Consider the following 18,563-nt stretch of genomic DNA (forward strand, 5'->3'; position numbering starts at 1 on the left):
TTGTTACTCTGAAATTCATTTAGAATGCTTCACTTTTTAGTAATAGACGAAAAAAGCGAAAATTTAGCGTTTTTTGATTTTCATTTGTTTATAACTATGTATATTATCAAAATCGGCTGTAGGAAACATATAGGTTATTAATATAGATGTCCATACTACTCAAAAAATTTGGTTTCGGCCTGGAGGGGGATGTGTCACGAGAAAAATCTTATTTCTCTGGACTACCAGGCATTTTTCCCATTTTAAAAACAATATTTTCGAGAAATTACAATATTATAAAATACGTACTCGCTTTATAAGTTTTATAGCTCAACTGTCAAGTTGCAGGTGCACAGGTCAGGCGCCGCGTGCGTTTTTGTATAAAAACGGGTTTAAGCTTAAGTAGGTACCGTTATAAATACAGCTATAACTTCGTTTCTATTTAGAATTTAATAATCAAATTTTAGGATAGTATTTCGATGACACTAAGGAATGTTTTAACGTAACAAAACAAGAATGGTTTTTTTTTATTTAGAAAGTAAAAGTCCCTTAAAAACGTAAAAACAGTTGATTTTGATCGTCTTAAGTGGGTAGGCTTCAAATTTTGGCTCCAATGATTTTTAAATGTATTAATTTTTTTCGAATTCTGAGAAAACTATCTAACTACTGGAGCCTAAATTTTGCGCCTACTTTCTTAAGTGAAAAGTGCAAATAATATTTTTAAATTTTAGCATTCTATGGTGGACTCCTGGGCATATTTCTGGGCTTCAGTATCGTTTGCGGCATTGAAATATTGTACTTCTTCATCAAAAGTGTTCTTACGCATACAATGGAATACATGGTAAAACATTCCCCCGTCCAAAAGTATGGCAATTTTCGAAGAGTTTTAAAAGGCACGCCTATACAAGTATATCCAGCCAATACTAGAAGCAAAATACCAGCAAAATAAAATATTATCCTAAGATAATACTTAAATATATATTGTGAATACTTGCCTAATAATAATAGTTTGTTGTAAGGTTGCTACCTGTAGTTGAAACCTGAATATGTATAAATAAAGTACTTTAATAATGCTTTTAATTGAGTCCATCAAAATCAAAACCTGCTAAATCCAAATTTTTTGTTCTGCTAAATTCAAACTGAAAGTATAAATTTCTGACGATGCCGATGTAAGGGACATGCAGAAAAATGACAAATTAGTGTGGCATTTTATAATATTTATTGACGCCCCTTTGACTGAGAAATGCCTGATACTTTTGGAAAATCTACATTTTTAATGTTTTTTGAACCTCCTGACAACATTTCAAAACAAGAATCTAGCAGGTTTTGATTCTATAGGACTCAATTTTCTAATACTGTTGCTTGTAATATTATCTTTTAACAAAGTCTCTTCATTTTTATATTTTGGTAGGTAGGTATACTTTAGCATTGTCATTTTGATAAGAAGTAATAGTAAAAACAAATTAAAGGGAAGATCACAGTGATTGGCGGTATACCCACGGGCGCCCATATAAAAATTTTCAGGGGGGCAGATGTGAAGATGTTGCACATTATATTTTGTATACCTTGGATAACCACATATTATAGTTTACAGAACCCGAAAAGCTAGGGGGGCACGGCCCTCCTGCCCGTGGGTATACCGTAGTTAAAAAACTTACATAGAAGTAAAAAAACTTCGGTTTGTATAATGGTATATAATTGTTATTAACATCGGTCTGTGTCATTCAACTTGACAAGTTCCCTTCAGCTATTTCGAGCAGGGAAGCCATGCTGCTTTCGAGTACTACTAATATCATATCATAATCTATTAATATCGACATTGTGTCGTACTACAATAGTACAATTAAAGCAATATTTATGTATCAACTAGTGGGCTAGTTTCAATTACTATTCAGAATGTCACTGAAGATGATCTGACTAGATCGAAAACGTTCTGATGTTTTTATAATCCATTTGGATGACTTTTTTTAAACTTTTTTAATAAAACTTATATACCATTATACAAACCGAAGTTATTTACTTCTATGTAAGATTTTTAAGTAATAATAAATGTAATGAGCTTTGCTTTGGTTTATTTTGGGGCTGTCTGTTATAAACATAAAATTTAAAATGAAGAAAGTTTTATTAACATTAAAAATTATGGTTAATTTCGAAAACAACATAAGTCCACAAAATTAAAAACTTAAATAATGTTACCAATTGAACGGTAAAGGTAGGTAATATAGAAATGAAAACCCCAAATAAATAGAACAAGATGAAGGCCCCGTAAAAGATGGATGGACGATGTAGAGGAGGACCTATAAACTACGAATATTAGGCAGTTGAAAACTAAGGTAACTGAAGTACCAAATGGAAGAACATTAAGCAGGTCACAAAGGTTTGTACTTTTATAGCGCCAAAAGAAGAACACATGCTTTCCTGTCTAAATTAGTTAATGACGTTAATTTCACGATATTAATTGAGTAAGGCGGCTGCACAATTGCCCGGGAACGGTAACGAGAACGGAAACGGGAACGGGAAAAAAGTTAACCTCTACGTAAATTAATGTTGTAGATGCACAATAACCGAGAACGAGAAGCTGTCCGGTAACGGGAACGGGAAAGTTGACCGTGTTTTAACTTTCTCGTTCCCGTTGTATTCCCGGAACCAATCAGAAGGCAGTATTAAAAATACTGTCAAATGCCCAATAAAAATTTGTTAGAAGTGTGTGACCAAGTTTTACTAACAATTTTTATACATTTTGCATTAAAATAAATGACGAATTATTGATTTCTTTATTGGAAAAATAATGTCCTCAACCGTATGGTGATTGATGTAGATCATAGTACGTACTTATAATAATATGGTAATTAGATACATAATAATAATATAAATATTTGAATGATATGCTTTTTATCTTTATGCTGACAAACCTTTGTGATTGAACAGATATTGTGTAAATTAGTTCCAAGATCATAAAAGACGAAAATATTAAAAGCTCGTCATCAAATAAATCCATATTTTTAGAGAAGAGACATTTTCTTTTAATAAAATTAGAAAAAGATCGTTCCACAAAATTTATTTTGAGACGAAAAATAATTAACAGCACAAGTGACAGTGACACAAAACAGCTGTTTACCATTTAATTGTGAATCTGCTGATGCTTTCAGTTTCCGCTCTCGTTTCCGTTCCCGGTCAATTGTGCAGCCGCCTTAAGAATAGACAACCACTTTTGTCACATAAACACATATTTTAAGCTCCTCCATGTAGTTTTAATCATGTTATTTATTTATGATGTCATGGTTTTAATCATGATACTATAAATAACGTTTTAATTATCCTAATAATTGCATTATGGAAATTTGGATGGCATATCTAAATATGTCGACTCTACCACGATTCGGAACCTACTTCTGTCAAAAGTCGACTTCACGTTCTGTTCTGTGTCAAATTCTCTTTAATTGCTGTTCTATGCCCGGTGTTCATGACCGACGTTTGTGGTGGAGTGATGTCTAAACAAATTTTTGTATGTAGTTAAATAAAAAAAGTTACAATAATGGGTGCTTCGTCAAGTGCAACAAGAAAGTTAACAGTAGAAAACGATGATCCTACAAGCGTCATTAAAGTTTCAGAAGAAGTTGTGGATCGATTAAAAGGAAGTCAAGGTAAGGTTATGAATGTTACATAAACTTGTATTCAAATAAATTTGATATTTCTCAAGTTTTCAATTAAAACTCAATTTTCCTTTGTGATATTTATAGTGTAAAGTCTTTTAACCTGGTTAACGATAAAAGTAAGGCGCCCTAAAATAGATATATCCTAATTCAAAACTTAAAAATAGGAACTGTTAGGTACCTTTTGAGTGATGACATACCCCATTTGATAGAAGAATAGAATCCAAAGAAATTTAGATATAAGTATATTGAATGAAAAGAACTAATTGAACAATTAAGACTGGCAAATTATGAGAGAGCTAAAAAAATTGTGAAGAAGGTAGTGATTTGTAAAGAAGAGTAGTAGTGACTACAACCATACAACATTGATTTAATTAATGAAATAGTTGGGAGAACAGAGGAAATTACTTAATGAGTAGCAGAAGTATTGATAGAAATATAAAGGAGTGACACTAGATCAATACATTAGAAAAAGGATATGTTTAATTATACTGATATCTGATAATGAAAACGGACTAAAGGCAGCTTTTATTGTATATTGGAAGATTGAAATAAGATTGGACCGGAGAGAGAACAAAACTCCTTTAAATATTATAATAAGTAAACAGGGTAGCAATGAACAAATTCGTAATTACACTTTTTACTTTATTATACTTAGGTAGTAAAATGTTTACAGTTTTCAGTGAGTTATACATAATATATGGAAATATCCACAAACTATGTCACCAAAAAAAATGAACTGCCTACCCTCTCTCTCTCCTTCATTGTAATGTGTGGTTTACAGCTAATGTAACCCCCTCATGTGAATGTTGCAATTGCAACTCATGACCCCCTTTTCAAAAAAACAACTATAAACTTTATTTACGAAACTCCCAAACATTTTCGACAGGGTTCATATCAGCGCTATTACTGGACAATCCAACAAGGGGCTGTTTTGTTCTGCCAAAAAAGCTTTAACAAACCATGCTGTATGGCAGGGAGCTCCATCTTACATAAAAATGAATGGTTCCCCATTTAGAAACCACTCTTGGAGCTGCAGAATCAACTGCCTTTGCAAGACATAATTGTACTGGTCTTGCCGCATCATTCCTTTTACTATACAGACGTCCAGTACCTTTGTCATTGACTGACCAAATCATCACTTTTGAAAGCACATTTGAAATTTTGCAGAACAAAGCTCAGTTTGTGCATTGTTATCATGGAGAAAAGTTTCATCCTGTGTTGGTCAAACTGTGAAGCACCCTACAAAAGTGATGATTGGGTTAGTCATTAGTGGCAAGGGTACTAGACGTCTGTGAGTGGTAAAAGGAATGATGCACCAAGACCAGTACAAAGATGTCTTGCAATAGCAGTTGATTCAGGAGTTCCAAGACTGGTTTCGAAATGAGGAACCAGTTAAGGAATAGAAAGAATAATTTAGGTGTGGAGTCATCATCCTCAAATGTAGAAGACAGTACAGGTTTGCATTGATAGTATGCCATGCAGAATAAAGCTCTAGTAGATAATAAAGGTTAACATTTTTTATAAAATCTTACAGTGTGCCTAATAATTTAGCCAGGGACTGTATGTGCACTCATGCCCCACTCCCTCTTGCTGTATACCATTGTAATAAGCTAAGTCACCCCTTCCCCTTCACTACATCATAGTTTATGGATGTTCCCTAAGCATTTTAAAAGTCTTTGATTTTAATTTTTGTTAGTGTAATCTCTCTCAGATAGTAGGATTTTTGTTGTCACTGTAGCGACAAGCTACAATTACTATTTTTTAATTACTAATATTCAATAACTTTTCTTTCTAAATTAAACAATAGGATCTCTTTTAAAATTTACATTTTTTCTGCTCCTAATATACAAAAACATATTTATATCATTAATTGCCTAAACCTCTTTCAGTTTCTATGTATACAAAACAAAATACTATATCTAATCAAGTACATCATCCAGACCGTTACAGCAATAAATTTCCGTTTTAAGAGGGTTCAAATCTGAAACCCTTGATTGACAAAAATTAATATGAGTTCAGTTGAGTCACAACTAGCGTTCGGTCAGGAAGGATGAACCACACCTCCTTCGAAAAATAAACATGCTTTTTACAGTAATAAATACACATTAATAACAGTTGTTTTACATTTTATTTAATTTTATTTGTTTCTGTGGACAATAAAGTTATCACATGCAATCAATACAACCACGGAACATCGCCAATATTTGGATGCCTCAGAAGCCAATGAGTGTAAGTCAATAAATGTTTGAAATGAGATATGATTTTTGTGAAAATAGCTGCAGAAAATTGAGGAGCCATTAAAAACAGATAAACCGTCTTTATAAATCATAATATAAGTATTACAGTAGAACCCCGCAAATCCGAACCCCGCAAATCTGAACTTTCGGCAAATCCGAACCAACGGAAAGTGAAAAAAAATTTTAAAAATTCAAAATAAAAATTTAAAAACATGTTTATTATGTGAGAAAATAATTACGTAAGACGCTAGCTACAGTATTAAACACTGGAATACTAATGGGTGAATAAAAGCGTCGAGTTAGACTAAACACAATCAATAAAGGAATGTGCATAATACACATTTTCCATGGTATACTATGAACGAAAACATTGAAAAAGATAAGAAACATGAGAAACATAGTGTAATCAATATCCAGATTACAAATTAAATAAATCATTTACATGGCCGAATTCCCATGTCCCGTGACGAAACAAAACTACTGGCGTTAGCGATTTAATATTTCAGTGACCTAAATATTTTTCAGCTTTAGAATATTGGAGGCATAAACGTGCGGATAGAGTTTCATAAAGGGATCGGTGGCAGTCCAAATCTTGTAAAAATCATCTTCGTTAGCTTCTTAGGCTAACTTTCGGATAATCCGAACTTTTCGGAATCCGAACAGGCTGTCCCCCCAATTAGTTCGGATTTGCGGGGTTCTACTGTATATTCATAAATACAAACACGAATAAGCGATTTGTCATTGGTGTTACATCTCATAAGTCATTTTGAGGGAGAACTTAACTTACACAGCTTGATTTCTGAAGCATCCATTCAGCTCTGCTTGTCATAATAAATTCTATTCTTATTATCTGAAAATATTCATTGTTTTCAAAGAGGTTTTTATAGTCTACAAAACAGGCATATCTTGTTATGGACACTCTTCAGATGTAGACACGTTTTATTATGGAGTAAGTGACTTCATATTATGCAGTTGTGCCCACGAATGTGTTAACACAATCTAGTGGTAGTGAGATCACTATAAATGCAAATTCAGTTTCTTTGGCATTTCTAAATATATGAACTAGTTCTCGCTTCCTGTAAACTTAACTATACAGTAGAACCCTGCAAATCCGAACTAATTGGGGGGACAGCCTGTTCGGATTCCGAAAAGTTCGGATTATCCGAAAGTTAGCCTTAACTAGTAGTTCAAAGCTTTCATTGTGATTTTGAGTAGCCAAACGTTCTCGCAAGAGTGTGGACAATATTTTTGGACTCAAGTTGAGTACGAGAGAACCAAAGTAAGTTTGTGTTTAACCTTTATAAACACTTTATAAACCTATATATTAAAGTATAATATTTATTTTTAAGAAATTTTAAATGTCAAAGTCCTAGTAATTCTACATTGTCCAATTTTCTGGCTTTACGCTGTATAATACACATGTTTTTAAGTTTTTGTCTTGAATTTTTAAATTTTTTTCACTTTCCGTTGGTTCGGATTTGCCGAAAGTTCGGATTCGCGGGGTTCGGATTTACGGGGTTCTACTGTATAACTACTTTTTCTAACTATTTTTTTAATATGCCCTATTATTCTTATAATGCAGTAATATTGGACACTTTTTAGCCTTTCTCTTAGGTTCATCTCATGTAATATGATTTCCCAATGTTTTCAAAATTGAATATGGCAGATTATCTGAATATAATACTTAACAGTTTTTTAGAATTCCTAATAATACTTAATCCTAATAACTTAATAATAAAGTATGACCCACATACTATAACTTTCATTATTTGTTGTTTTAGTGGTAAGAAATGAATTCAAACAACAAGCTGTTCCTCCACCAGTTCAAGGGGGCTCTTTTCCCATATTTATAAATGAACCTAGTTTAACCTCCTATCAACTTCGACAGGCAAATGTAGCTGAACTGAAGAAAAACGATGAGTATTGGCAACAGAGGCTGAAAAACTTAGAAGAGAAACATAAGAAAATGAATGATGTCTTGGACCAGGAGTATCAAAAAGCTGTATGTAGTATGACACCTTAGTAATAATGTTGCAGTTAAGGGGAGGGTATAGTTAGAAATTCAAATTTCAAGCACATTTTTGTGATTTTTTTTTGAAACTATGGTACACTTATTTTATTTTTAAATTAAATACCTAAGCATATTAAGTACAATTCACAGAATATCCAAAAAAAATTTTAAGGAAAAATATTGAAAAATGAGCCAACAGTGGCCAATTTTTACAAACACCTAAAAAAATGCAATTTGCGGTGCACATCAGAAGTCATCACCGGATTATGTGAAACAAAAAATTCAAAAAGATTTTATTATCTTACGAGTTCGTCGAGGTAACCATATTCCATAATTTCATACCATATTCCCCCTTAAAGGCGGGTTGACATTACTAGTGAATAACGAATGTGGCTCACGCTTACGTATTTTGCCCGTGTGATTGCTAGATATTGTATTATCTATTTTCTAACTCAAGCAGTACTTAATTTGTATCTGCATTGCATAAATACAAATGTACTGCTCGAGTTTGAAAATAGATAATAAAATATCTAATAATAGCATGGGCAAAATACGTAAGCGTGAGCCACGTTCGTTATTCACTACTAATGGCAACCCGCCTTAAATCAAATTGAATTTTAACCCAGATATGCCTAAAACTTATCTTAAAATATTTTTTAATATTTTCTTCAAATGTACGTGTTATGTAAGGTAACAAAAACATATTTGTCGTTAAAACAAAATATTTGTGTAAAATAAGTAAAAAAAATGCTGTACAAAATATGGTACACCAGGCATATAACCTACTATTAGGTTTGGGTATAGTATAAAACAAAACATTTGGAATTTAAGCATACATTGCATTTTGAACATCATATTTATGAAATATTATGGCACAAATCATACTATCGAGTTCTTTTTTCCTGTGGAATCACCAAATGGTCTAGTCGATGATAGCAAATTTAGACGTTTTCATTGGCAGATGGACGACTTAATCTAAATTAGCGTCCTCTAAATTATAACTGATCCAATTGTGTAGGAATTTGATGTTGACAACAAGGAATGTTGACATAACCACTCAATAGTAGAGTTCCCAGAAATGCTTTGACCTCATACTCCAGAACTTCTTGTTGGCGATCCTTCTGTGAAGCATATCGATTAGTTGCTTAAAATCATATTTTGGAAGTCCCTTTTTCACCAATACATTGACCTTCTCTCTGCATGTTTTCGTTTACCTAGTGATATGTATTTTTTCTTTGATCCTTTACCTGTCCATTTATCTCTCAGCTCTGTGAATGGAATGTTTTACTGAGAATCGGTTAACAATATGCCTTCGTCATTATTTTGCACATATATTTGAGAACGAGGATATAATTGCGAGCTAGGTAAATTATCCATTACCTTTATATCTCTATCATTAGTTTTCGTCTGTTAGGACATCACATTCATACTGGAGACTCCAAGGCAATACTGTCTACAATTGCTACTAAATTTTCATGATTCTCCAACATACCAAGCGCATCCTCCAGTGAAAAGCCCCTAATAATAAATAGTATGGTATTTCCTGGCGTACAATATTTTGTACACTAATATGAAATAGCCCAACGCATATTGTAGAATAAAAATTGAATCAATTTCTAAATCTAAATAGAAATATTCGTGTTCTCTACCGGTATGTACAAAAATACATATATATATTTTCTGCATAAATATGACAAATATTTAATTATTTATAAAATCGTTTTCCAATTATCGCCAGATATCACAAAGTGAGCAATTCATAACTACACCTTATGCTGGCCACTCACTTGAGGATATCGAAGAGGCCGGACGACTGACAGGTGGTTAATTGAAGGCCAAAATCACCACATACAGCAGTTTTCGTAAAGGCGTTGGCACGCTCGCTCACAAAACTGCATATGTGTGGCGTCTCAACTGCAGTTCATTAACCTAACTACTCAAATAACGGCCTTCAGTCCTGGCCTACAGGCCATGGCCTCTTCGATATCCGTAAGTGAGTGGCCAGCATTATGGTTGGTTAAGACTTACTGAAAGTATTTAAGCTGTTACCAAGACAAAGAATGTGCATAATATGTACAAGTCAAAACAGGTTTATGGTGTACAATTTATTGTACATCTGGGTGTAATTTGAATTAATTTATTCGCTGTCTTAATATATTTGTACCTATTTATTGTAGTTAGAAGAAATGTCATCTGGAAAATTAGGAAGATACGCCCAAAATATACCTCCATGCAAAGATACAGAACGTGCTGTCATGGAATGCTACAAGTGCAATCCTCATGAACCAATGAAGTGTGCTAGAGTAGTTCAAGCCTTCCAGGAATGCGTAGACTTGAAAAGAAACTGCCTTCTTGCTAATAGAACAATTGCAAGTAACTAAAGGAGTGGTATGAAGCTTTTAGATTTCTTTTTAGATTGTTTCTCTGTAAATATAACTTTTGTTTAAAAGTTAATGGTTTTATTCCTTAATCCAGATAAGAGAACAACCCTCTAGGGAATGTAGCTATACATAGACCTTGGGCCCACACTTAAAAAAAAAATTATTACCTCATATGACTTTTTTTATTCAGTTATTCATGTCGAGTCGGGCAACGTGTCTATTTCAGAAAATTTTTGTGAGGGAAGTGTTTTGTAAATATAGAGGTTTCTAAACTTTGGTGCCTCTGACAAGTGGAGTACTCTTAAAAAGTTGTCGGGCAATGTTATCAGTTAATTATAAATATTTCTATCAAACAATCTTGCAAAAATCAGATGGGAGGGTATAAATTTTATGACTCTTTATCCTATATGGGGGTGCCACTATTAAGTCATAGATTATGATATTTTGTTGCAGGATGATAAAAATACTTACTGTTTACTGGTAGTAAGGTCCGACAAATGTTTAAGGATACTTCAGTTGTCAGATTCATGAAAGTTTAGAATCATCTGCATATAATAATTACAAAACGCCCCCCTCGCGAAAATGTTCCGAAATGGGAAATTTTTATGACTTGGTTGGCAGGTTCAAACCAACATGCTTGAAACCTTGGTTTAAACCAATTGGTTTTTTTAAGAAAAAAACCGAACTGGTTTAAACCAACTGGCTTTTTTATGAAAAAATCCAAACTGGTGTTTTTATTTACAGTTTTTAACACATCTGTCGCAAATGAAGAAACTGAAGATGGTGCACCATATAAAAAAAGACAAGAAAGATTCTTTATCGTAAATTAAACGCTGAATTTAAAAACAATTTTTAATTTAAAATATCCAAGCATACTATTTTTTTCTTTAAAAAAATTCAGACCATTACCCGTAGGCGCGCCACTGATGAATACAAAATTGTTATTTGTATATCACAAAATGCGCAATAACTACCTCTTAAAAACCACCAAATTTAATTTCCATAGCTCAAACGGTCTTGGAGTAAGTAATAAAAAATTCGCAGTTTGAAATAAAAATTTCAACACCCCGTATCTCGGAAACAAAGCATTTGTGGGCATACGTTTATAGAGCAAACTGTCATTATTTTTTCATGTAGAATTGCCCCTTAAAGTTTTTCATACTTATTTACTAACACCATGTATATACGATTATAATCTGTACAGCTTATAAGACTATACAAATCAAAGAAAATAACCATTTTATAAATGCAATAAACACAATTGATTTGTTTTTATACCAAATTACAAATAAAAGGGTTATACTTCAATACCCTTTTCATATTTGGCTGATTACAATTCTGATAACTCACTGTCAGGTTTAACTAAAATGTCATGTCATAAATGCCCAGATAGCAATATAAACTTGTTTCAAACTTGCAACAAGTTTGATACATCAAACATGAAAGCTTGCTGCAGGTTTGCCATGACAACTTTGCAAGCTTGCAGCAAGTTTAAATCAAACTTGCTAGTTGGAGTGTGACAAACTTGTATGAAGTTTGCTTTTTCAAACTTGATATAATAAACTTGCTGAAGGTTTGTTTTTGTTTTGTTGCATGAAGTTTGTTTTTTCAAACTTGATACAAACTTACTTAAGGTTTGTTTTGACATACTAGCCACAATTTGAATAAAAAATAGAATACCATTTTATATAACTATTTATTCAGTAATCACTCAACTAAAATACAATCTATTGCCTAAAATTATTTAATCGAACTTACATTAAACCCGCTAGCTTTAGATTCCGATGCTCAGTTTTGTCTCAGCTCTGAAACAAATACAAGAAATTGTTATAAAGTCTTGCTGGCTGAAAACAGAATTAATATTTGCTATTAAAAGAGATAAAAACATGATAAAGTAACAATTTTGCAATAAAACCTAAAACTTATTTATAAATAATATATTATAATAGGTTTATTTTAGATAGTATGTATGTAACTACAGTTAGAAGCTACAAAAAACATAAAAAAACTTACCTCAATTTCACCAAAGCAAAAAGAATACCAATCTACCTAATCAGCACAAGCAAGTGGGTCTATGAAAAACTGAAGAAAACAAGCTTCAGCTTAGTAATTAAAGGAATAGTCTCGGAGAATTGTACGGTAAATGTAAAAAAATCAAAGAAAAATATCAACATAGGATAGGACATAACCACAAATTATCACCGCTTGGCAGGATGGCAGGTTACTTTCCCCGTGTTGCCAGCTGTCGAGTAAGCTTTTTCCCTCAAACTCAATGTACCTTAAAAATTCCCCCTTTTATGATAAAATTCCCTCCTATGCTGCTATTTAAAAAATCTGTGAAAATATGTTGAATTATTTTCAAATATTTTGATTTTTATAAATATTTTACAATTTTGACTGGAGCAAGGATTCCCTTATAAGTTAACTTTTTTCCTTTTATGTTGAAAATTCTCGCAGAAAGGGAAATTTACCACGGGTGGCAACACTCTCGTTTTCGTGGGCGTGACATCAGTCAGGGTAACGAACGAAACCGAACCGACTGTAACTGCAACTGTACGCTTGCAGCAAAGTTGCTACAAACTTGAATCATCATCTTTGTCATAACAATATTGCAGCAAACTTGACACAAACTTGCCTCGTCATATTTGACGCAGCAATTTAAAATCAAAGAAGAATCAAACTTGCCACAAGTTTACATGCTATCTGGGTGTGTATTATCACGGACTTACTTTTTTTCTCTCACTTGTGACTCACTGAAAAGTGCCTGTGAAAAGGACCATAATAATTATCCAGCTCGTAGGATACTTAACATATATCTAATGATAAGTTCTAGCTTCCAGGCTATTAGCTTTGAGGTAAATCACTTAACACGTTCGGTGTTCATCTTGAACAAGCGCCACTTGGCAGGTACCACATACTTAAATCGTTCATTTAGTAACACAGTACTTCTGACGCCACTTGTGCGTCATCGGTACCTTTGATAAAACCTTAGTGATGCTACTCATGCGTCATGGGCACCGAACGTGTTAAGCAGATTTCAACAGAAGTGATGTGTGGGTAAGTCTTAAAAGAATTCTAGATATAAAAGATATTTCAAGCTTTAAAAAATAATATAAACCTGACTTTGAAAGAAATATACAAGAAATAGTTATTTTCCTAACTAGTGCGGAAAGTGATAATTTCACGCACGAGACTGCCGTTGACCCGAACGATGCGACAGCGGAGTTCGGGCAAGCAGTCGAGTGCGGGGAAGACATTTTCCGCATGAGTTAGGAACAATATTTTTTCTAGGGCCGTACGTGTGAAAAAAAAGCCACAAAAAATAGAGTTATATCAATTTTTATTTAGAAGTGAAAATACACAAATTAATTCTTTGACAAGGTTGTCAAAACCAAACTTTCAATATAGTGGATTACCACGACGACGATATTGGTTTCCATGACGACGATTCAAAACCATTGTAATTGTCTACTGATCTGACTTTTAAATATTATGTCAAAATAATTTTATTTCAGCGAATTATCGCGCTAATTTCATTAAAACATGAACACAATAAGATAAATTTGAAATAAAATTACTATAATATCTAAATATTAGTTTATTTCATGTATTATAATATATTATAATGCCATATTACAAGGTATTTTACTTTCCCGCACGCCGTGCGGGAAAGTGCAACTTTCGGAAACGAAATGCGTGCGTAAAAATGGCTCTTTTAGCACGGCCGTAGGAAAAAATTTATTTGTTTGGATTCTGATTGGACTGGGCCATTTAACAGATAGAGTGTGTGTGTTCACAAAGAGGGGATGGCAAAGATAAGGGGATTAACAGATAGAAGATCAATTATTATAGTTGCTTAATTGAACCTTTTGGAAATATGGGTCACTAAAACACAAAATTGTGTCAGTCTTTCAAGTTCAGAAGCAGACTTAATAGCTTTATGTGCAAGAGTGTTCATGTATTAGAAAATTGCTTATTGATATGAAGACTACAAAAATATTTCATTGCTTAAAAACGTATATACAGGGTGCGCCAAACCTCTGGTCTTCTTTGATTACGGCTAAACTATGAGATATACAAAAAAATGTTTATAACAAAACTAATGTGTATCAAAGAGGTCTATAATTGAAAATAATTTTAAATTATAGACCTCTTTGATACACATTAGTTTTGTTATAAACATTTTTTTGTATATCTCATAGTTTAGCCGTAATCAAAGAAGACCAGAGGTTTGGCGCACCCTGTATATAATGTATAACTTCAGTAAAAAAATATTTATTCTATTCTATTTTATATTGCAATATGGAGTCAAAGAAACTAGGAATAAATAATGTGACACAACTGGAAGCCTTCAACATGCGGATATCTGTAAGAGTGCTACAGATCTTGTGGTCACAAGAAAACATTATTTTTTCCTCAACTTAACTAAAATATCTATTCAATCTATATCTACAACTATTTTTCATCAATTATTTCTCCATCGAGAATAACTTATATTTATGCTAAAAGTAATTATTAATAATATTAAAAAAATTGGAAAGAAATCCTTTGTAAAAGGTATAAATTTTTTTTTTTTTTTTTATTAAAAATCCCTTAAAAGGGCTACATCACAACAAAACGTTTTCGATTTTTATAAAAAATCATCATCAGTGTTCGATAAACTGGATGCTAGCTGAGCCACAAAAGAAAAATATCTGGGTAAAAACCCTTTACATATAATATAGATGCCTTAAAAGTGCATACTTCGATAAAAAGGCCTGTGATGGTCACATGGCAAACAGGATAATGCCCTAAGGTAAGGTATACAGGTATCCCAACACGTGGGATCCAAATTGAGTTGATCACATTTCAATGACTTGTTCAATGACTCACCAGTTGCCATTAAGTCATTGAAATGTGATCAACTCAATTTGGATCCCACGTGTTGGGATACCTGTATACCTTACCTTAGGGCATTATCCTGTTTGCCATGTGACCATCACAGGCCTTTTTATCGAAGTATGCACTTTTAAGGCATCTATATTATATGTAAAGGGTTTTTACCCAGATATTTTTCTTTTGTGGCTCAGCTAGCATCCAGTTTATCGAACACTGATGATGATTTTTTATAAAAATCGAAAACGTTTTGTTGTGATGTAGCCCTTTTAAGGGATTTTTAATAAAAAAAATTTTATACCTTTTACAAAGGATTTCTTTCCAATTTTGTGATTGATGGTATACAGCCAACTACAGGAAAACCTTTTCTTTTCCTTGTGGATTTAATTAATAATATTGTTTTATACTGCTAGTGCAGTTTTCAAATATACAGAATAATCTGATATTTTTGTGCAAACATTATACAAGAAAAGTGCCACATTTCAACTTGCTAAATATACTATCGGACCATTGTCAAAGTAATACTTAGCTAGTCCATTGGTTCTCAATCTGTGGTACATATACCACTGGTGGTACATATATCATTATTTGCGCTGGTACACAAAAAATTAAAATAGTAGTAGGGGAGACCGAGGAGAGTTGAAACAAAGGTAAGTTAAAACAACAGTAATTTCTCGGATCCTAAAAATGTTAGCGAACTGGCAATGTTGTTAATTTGCCTCTCCTGTCACCACCCAAACAGTCAGTACTAGTACTAGTTCACGCACCACAATCGACGGTTACTCTGCTAGGAAATTTCGAGCGAAAAAATTTATAAAAGTAAGTTTTTGTTATAATTTTGTCTTTATCTAAATTCTGATTAAGCAACTGTTTTATCCTAAGTTTTTTACGTTATGAGCAAGCTTATTCATCGAAGATTTAAGAGGTAATAAAGATTTTGCTTGAATGTGTTGTGTCACAGGGTTATGCCAAATCAACTGCAATGGCGGCCGATTTTTGTACCTTAGGAGAGTTGAAACAGCCTGTTTGCAATTTGTTTGGCATTGGATTTTTTTTTGCATTGTTGTTTTGATTTAACAATTTTATTAGCATATTCGAGACTATTAGTTAATTTAATTTAGATAAAATCGATACATTTTTAGCAAAGCAACCTAACTCACTTTTTTGGCAAAAATCATGTTTTTCCATTAAACTAACACTATTATTGTTTAGAAGGTGCTGTCAAAGTGTAAAGCCTAGAATTACTTTAAACATAATGTTTGTATAGGCTTACTACACTTTGACAGTGCCTCCTGAACAATAATAGCGTTAGTTTAATGGAAAAACATGATTTTCAAAAATGTCACTTACGTTACTTTGCCAAAAGTGTATCGAAATTTTGATAAATAAAATGATAAGTAACCAACTATGAGCTATACTGTTATCATATAAGTAGAAATTTGTTATTGGCTTAGTGTGTAACCATGATTTAAACTATACAGTCTGCGTTAGAGCTGTAAGTTTCCCAAATAAATAAATACAATAAGTAAAATAAATAAATATTTTTTTGTTTGTTATGTTGTACATGGCGCTTAGTTGTACATGTATTTTTTGTTTTAGGATGCCGAACATATACAAACAGAAGACTGACCGGGATATGGCAAGCAAAGAAATATACGAATTAGCCGCCGAAGAAGTAATCATACGCAAAAAGTCTCTTCGTGATGCTGCCAAAAGCTATGATTTGAACTACACATCGCTTTATAGATATGTACATAAAAAACAAAAAATCCTATGAAAGCAATGAAACAACCCAAGCACCATCAGTTGGATATCATAAGCCTACAGTTTTTTTAAATGATGAAGAAAAATCTCTGTGTGAATACCTCTTGACGTGTTCTGATGCCAATTTCGGGTTGAGTACAAAAGAAGCCAGAAAACTTGCGTATAAACTCGCTGTGGCATATAACAAAAAATGCCCTCCTTCCTGGATACAAAATGAAATGGCTGGTGAAGTTTGGCTCAAAATGAAACGCCACGTTGTTTTGTCTTTGAGAATGCCACAAGCGACCAGTATTGCTCGTGCAATCAGCTTCAATAAGACCAACGTAGAATTATTTTTCGAAAAATTATACTTCTATACTCGATAAATATACCACCTGGAAGCAAAGGACATCTGGAATGTCGACGAATCTGGAATAACCACTGTACAAAAACCAGATCGAGTTATTGCAAGACGAGGTCAAAAACAGGTCAGTGCCATGACCTCGGCAGAAAGAGGCACTTTAGTCACCATAGCGTTACCTGGTAATGCGATAGGAAATTGTGTTCCCCGATGTTTATATTCCCGCGAAAGGCCGTGACGGGCCATTTGGATCCATTGGATCAGCTAACGGATCTGGACGGATGCAAGAAGATGATATTTATTTATTTCTGGAACATTTTAAAAATCAAGTCCGACCTTCTAAAAATAATGTGGTTCTTTTGTTACTGGACAACCACGCCTCGCACACTGCAGTCAAGAATATAAATTTTTGCAAAGAAAATGGAATTATTTTATTAACATTTCCACCCCATTGTACCCACAAACTCCAGCCCATGGATCGAGCTATCTTTGGCCCCGTGAAAAAGGCAGTCAACACAACATGTGACAACTGGATGCGCTCATACCCGGGAAAAGTAATGACAATATATGATATTCCAGGGATTGTCAAAACTGCCTTTGACATTGCAATCACCGTAAAAAATGTGACTGTGGGATTTCGGACGACTGGTTTATGGCCGCTTAACCCTTAAACGCCCAACCTTTTTTAGGTTCCATGTACGCCCAAGGGTGGGTAAAAAATGTCCACCTCGAAAATAGCTAATATATTTATTGAGAGTTGTTGGAAATGGATTAAACTTAAGAATCTTATGCTTAATACACACAGCATCTTCTAAAATATTAATATAAACAATTTAAAAACCTTACAACAAAATTACAATGTACATCAAAATTAACATACCAGTAAAACCAGTAATTCAGATTTGTCGATTTTCTCCACATTCTTCCTTTCAGCCTCCTTATTGGCGGATAATTATGTAGATTATGTAATTATACGTCGATAATTATATAGAGTATCTTCATAAAAACGAGAAATTATATAGAAACCTTTAGGAACAAGTTTTACCAAGGGTGTACTTTTTATGCTCATACCTATTTAACTCAAGATGCTACTTTTATTTTCAAAAATATCGGTAGAACCAAATTAACATTCGATAAAGGGCTGACTTTGTAACAATAAATAATTTTTAAAAAATTTTTTAACACGTAATAAATATGTTACAAAGGAATACGCATTAGGTGGACATTTTTTACCCACCCTTGGGCGTTTAAGGGTTAATACTGAAATATTTGGAGATGACGAATTTTTACCCAGTCAAGTGACTGATCGAGCTTTGCCGC

General features: G+C 33.2%; 1 protein-coding gene across 1 annotated transcript; it reads left to right on the forward strand.

Annotated features, from left to right (window-relative positions):
• The first annotated feature begins 3,398 nt into the window (after positions 1–3,398).
• Positions 3,399–10,332, forward strand: LOC114325890 (MICOS complex subunit MIC19). The gene is made up of 3 exons (XM_050642329.1): positions 3,399–3,623; positions 7,654–7,874; positions 10,061–10,332. The coding sequence occupies exons 1-3, from the start codon at positions 3,515–3,517 to the stop codon at positions 10,262–10,264; spliced, it is 534 nt and encodes a 177-aa protein (XP_050498286.1). The 5' UTR covers positions 3,399–3,514; the 3' UTR covers positions 10,265–10,332.
• The last annotated feature ends 8,231 nt before the right edge of the window (positions 10,333–18,563 follow it).

Source organism: Diabrotica virgifera, chromosome 1 (assembly GCF_917563875.1).
Source record: "Diabrotica virgifera virgifera chromosome 1, PGI_DIABVI_V3a".
Classification (NCBI taxonomy): domain Eukaryota; kingdom Metazoa; phylum Arthropoda; class Insecta; order Coleoptera; family Chrysomelidae; genus Diabrotica; species Diabrotica virgifera.

Excerpts from the sequence above, each read along its gene's own strand:
- LOC114325890 (XM_050642329.1), top strand. The coding sequence starts at position 3,515 with ATGGGTGCTTCGTCAAGTGCAACAAGAAAGTTAACAGTAGAAAACGAT. Across the intron at positions 3,624-7,653 it reads TCGATTAAAAGGAAGTCAAG|TGGTAAGAAATGAATTCAAA; the intron begins GTAAGGTTATGA and ends TTGTTGTTTTAG. Across the intron at positions 7,875-10,060 it reads ACCAGGAGTATCAAAAAGCT|TTAGAAGAAATGTCATCTGG; the intron begins GTATGTAGTATG and ends TATTTATTGTAG.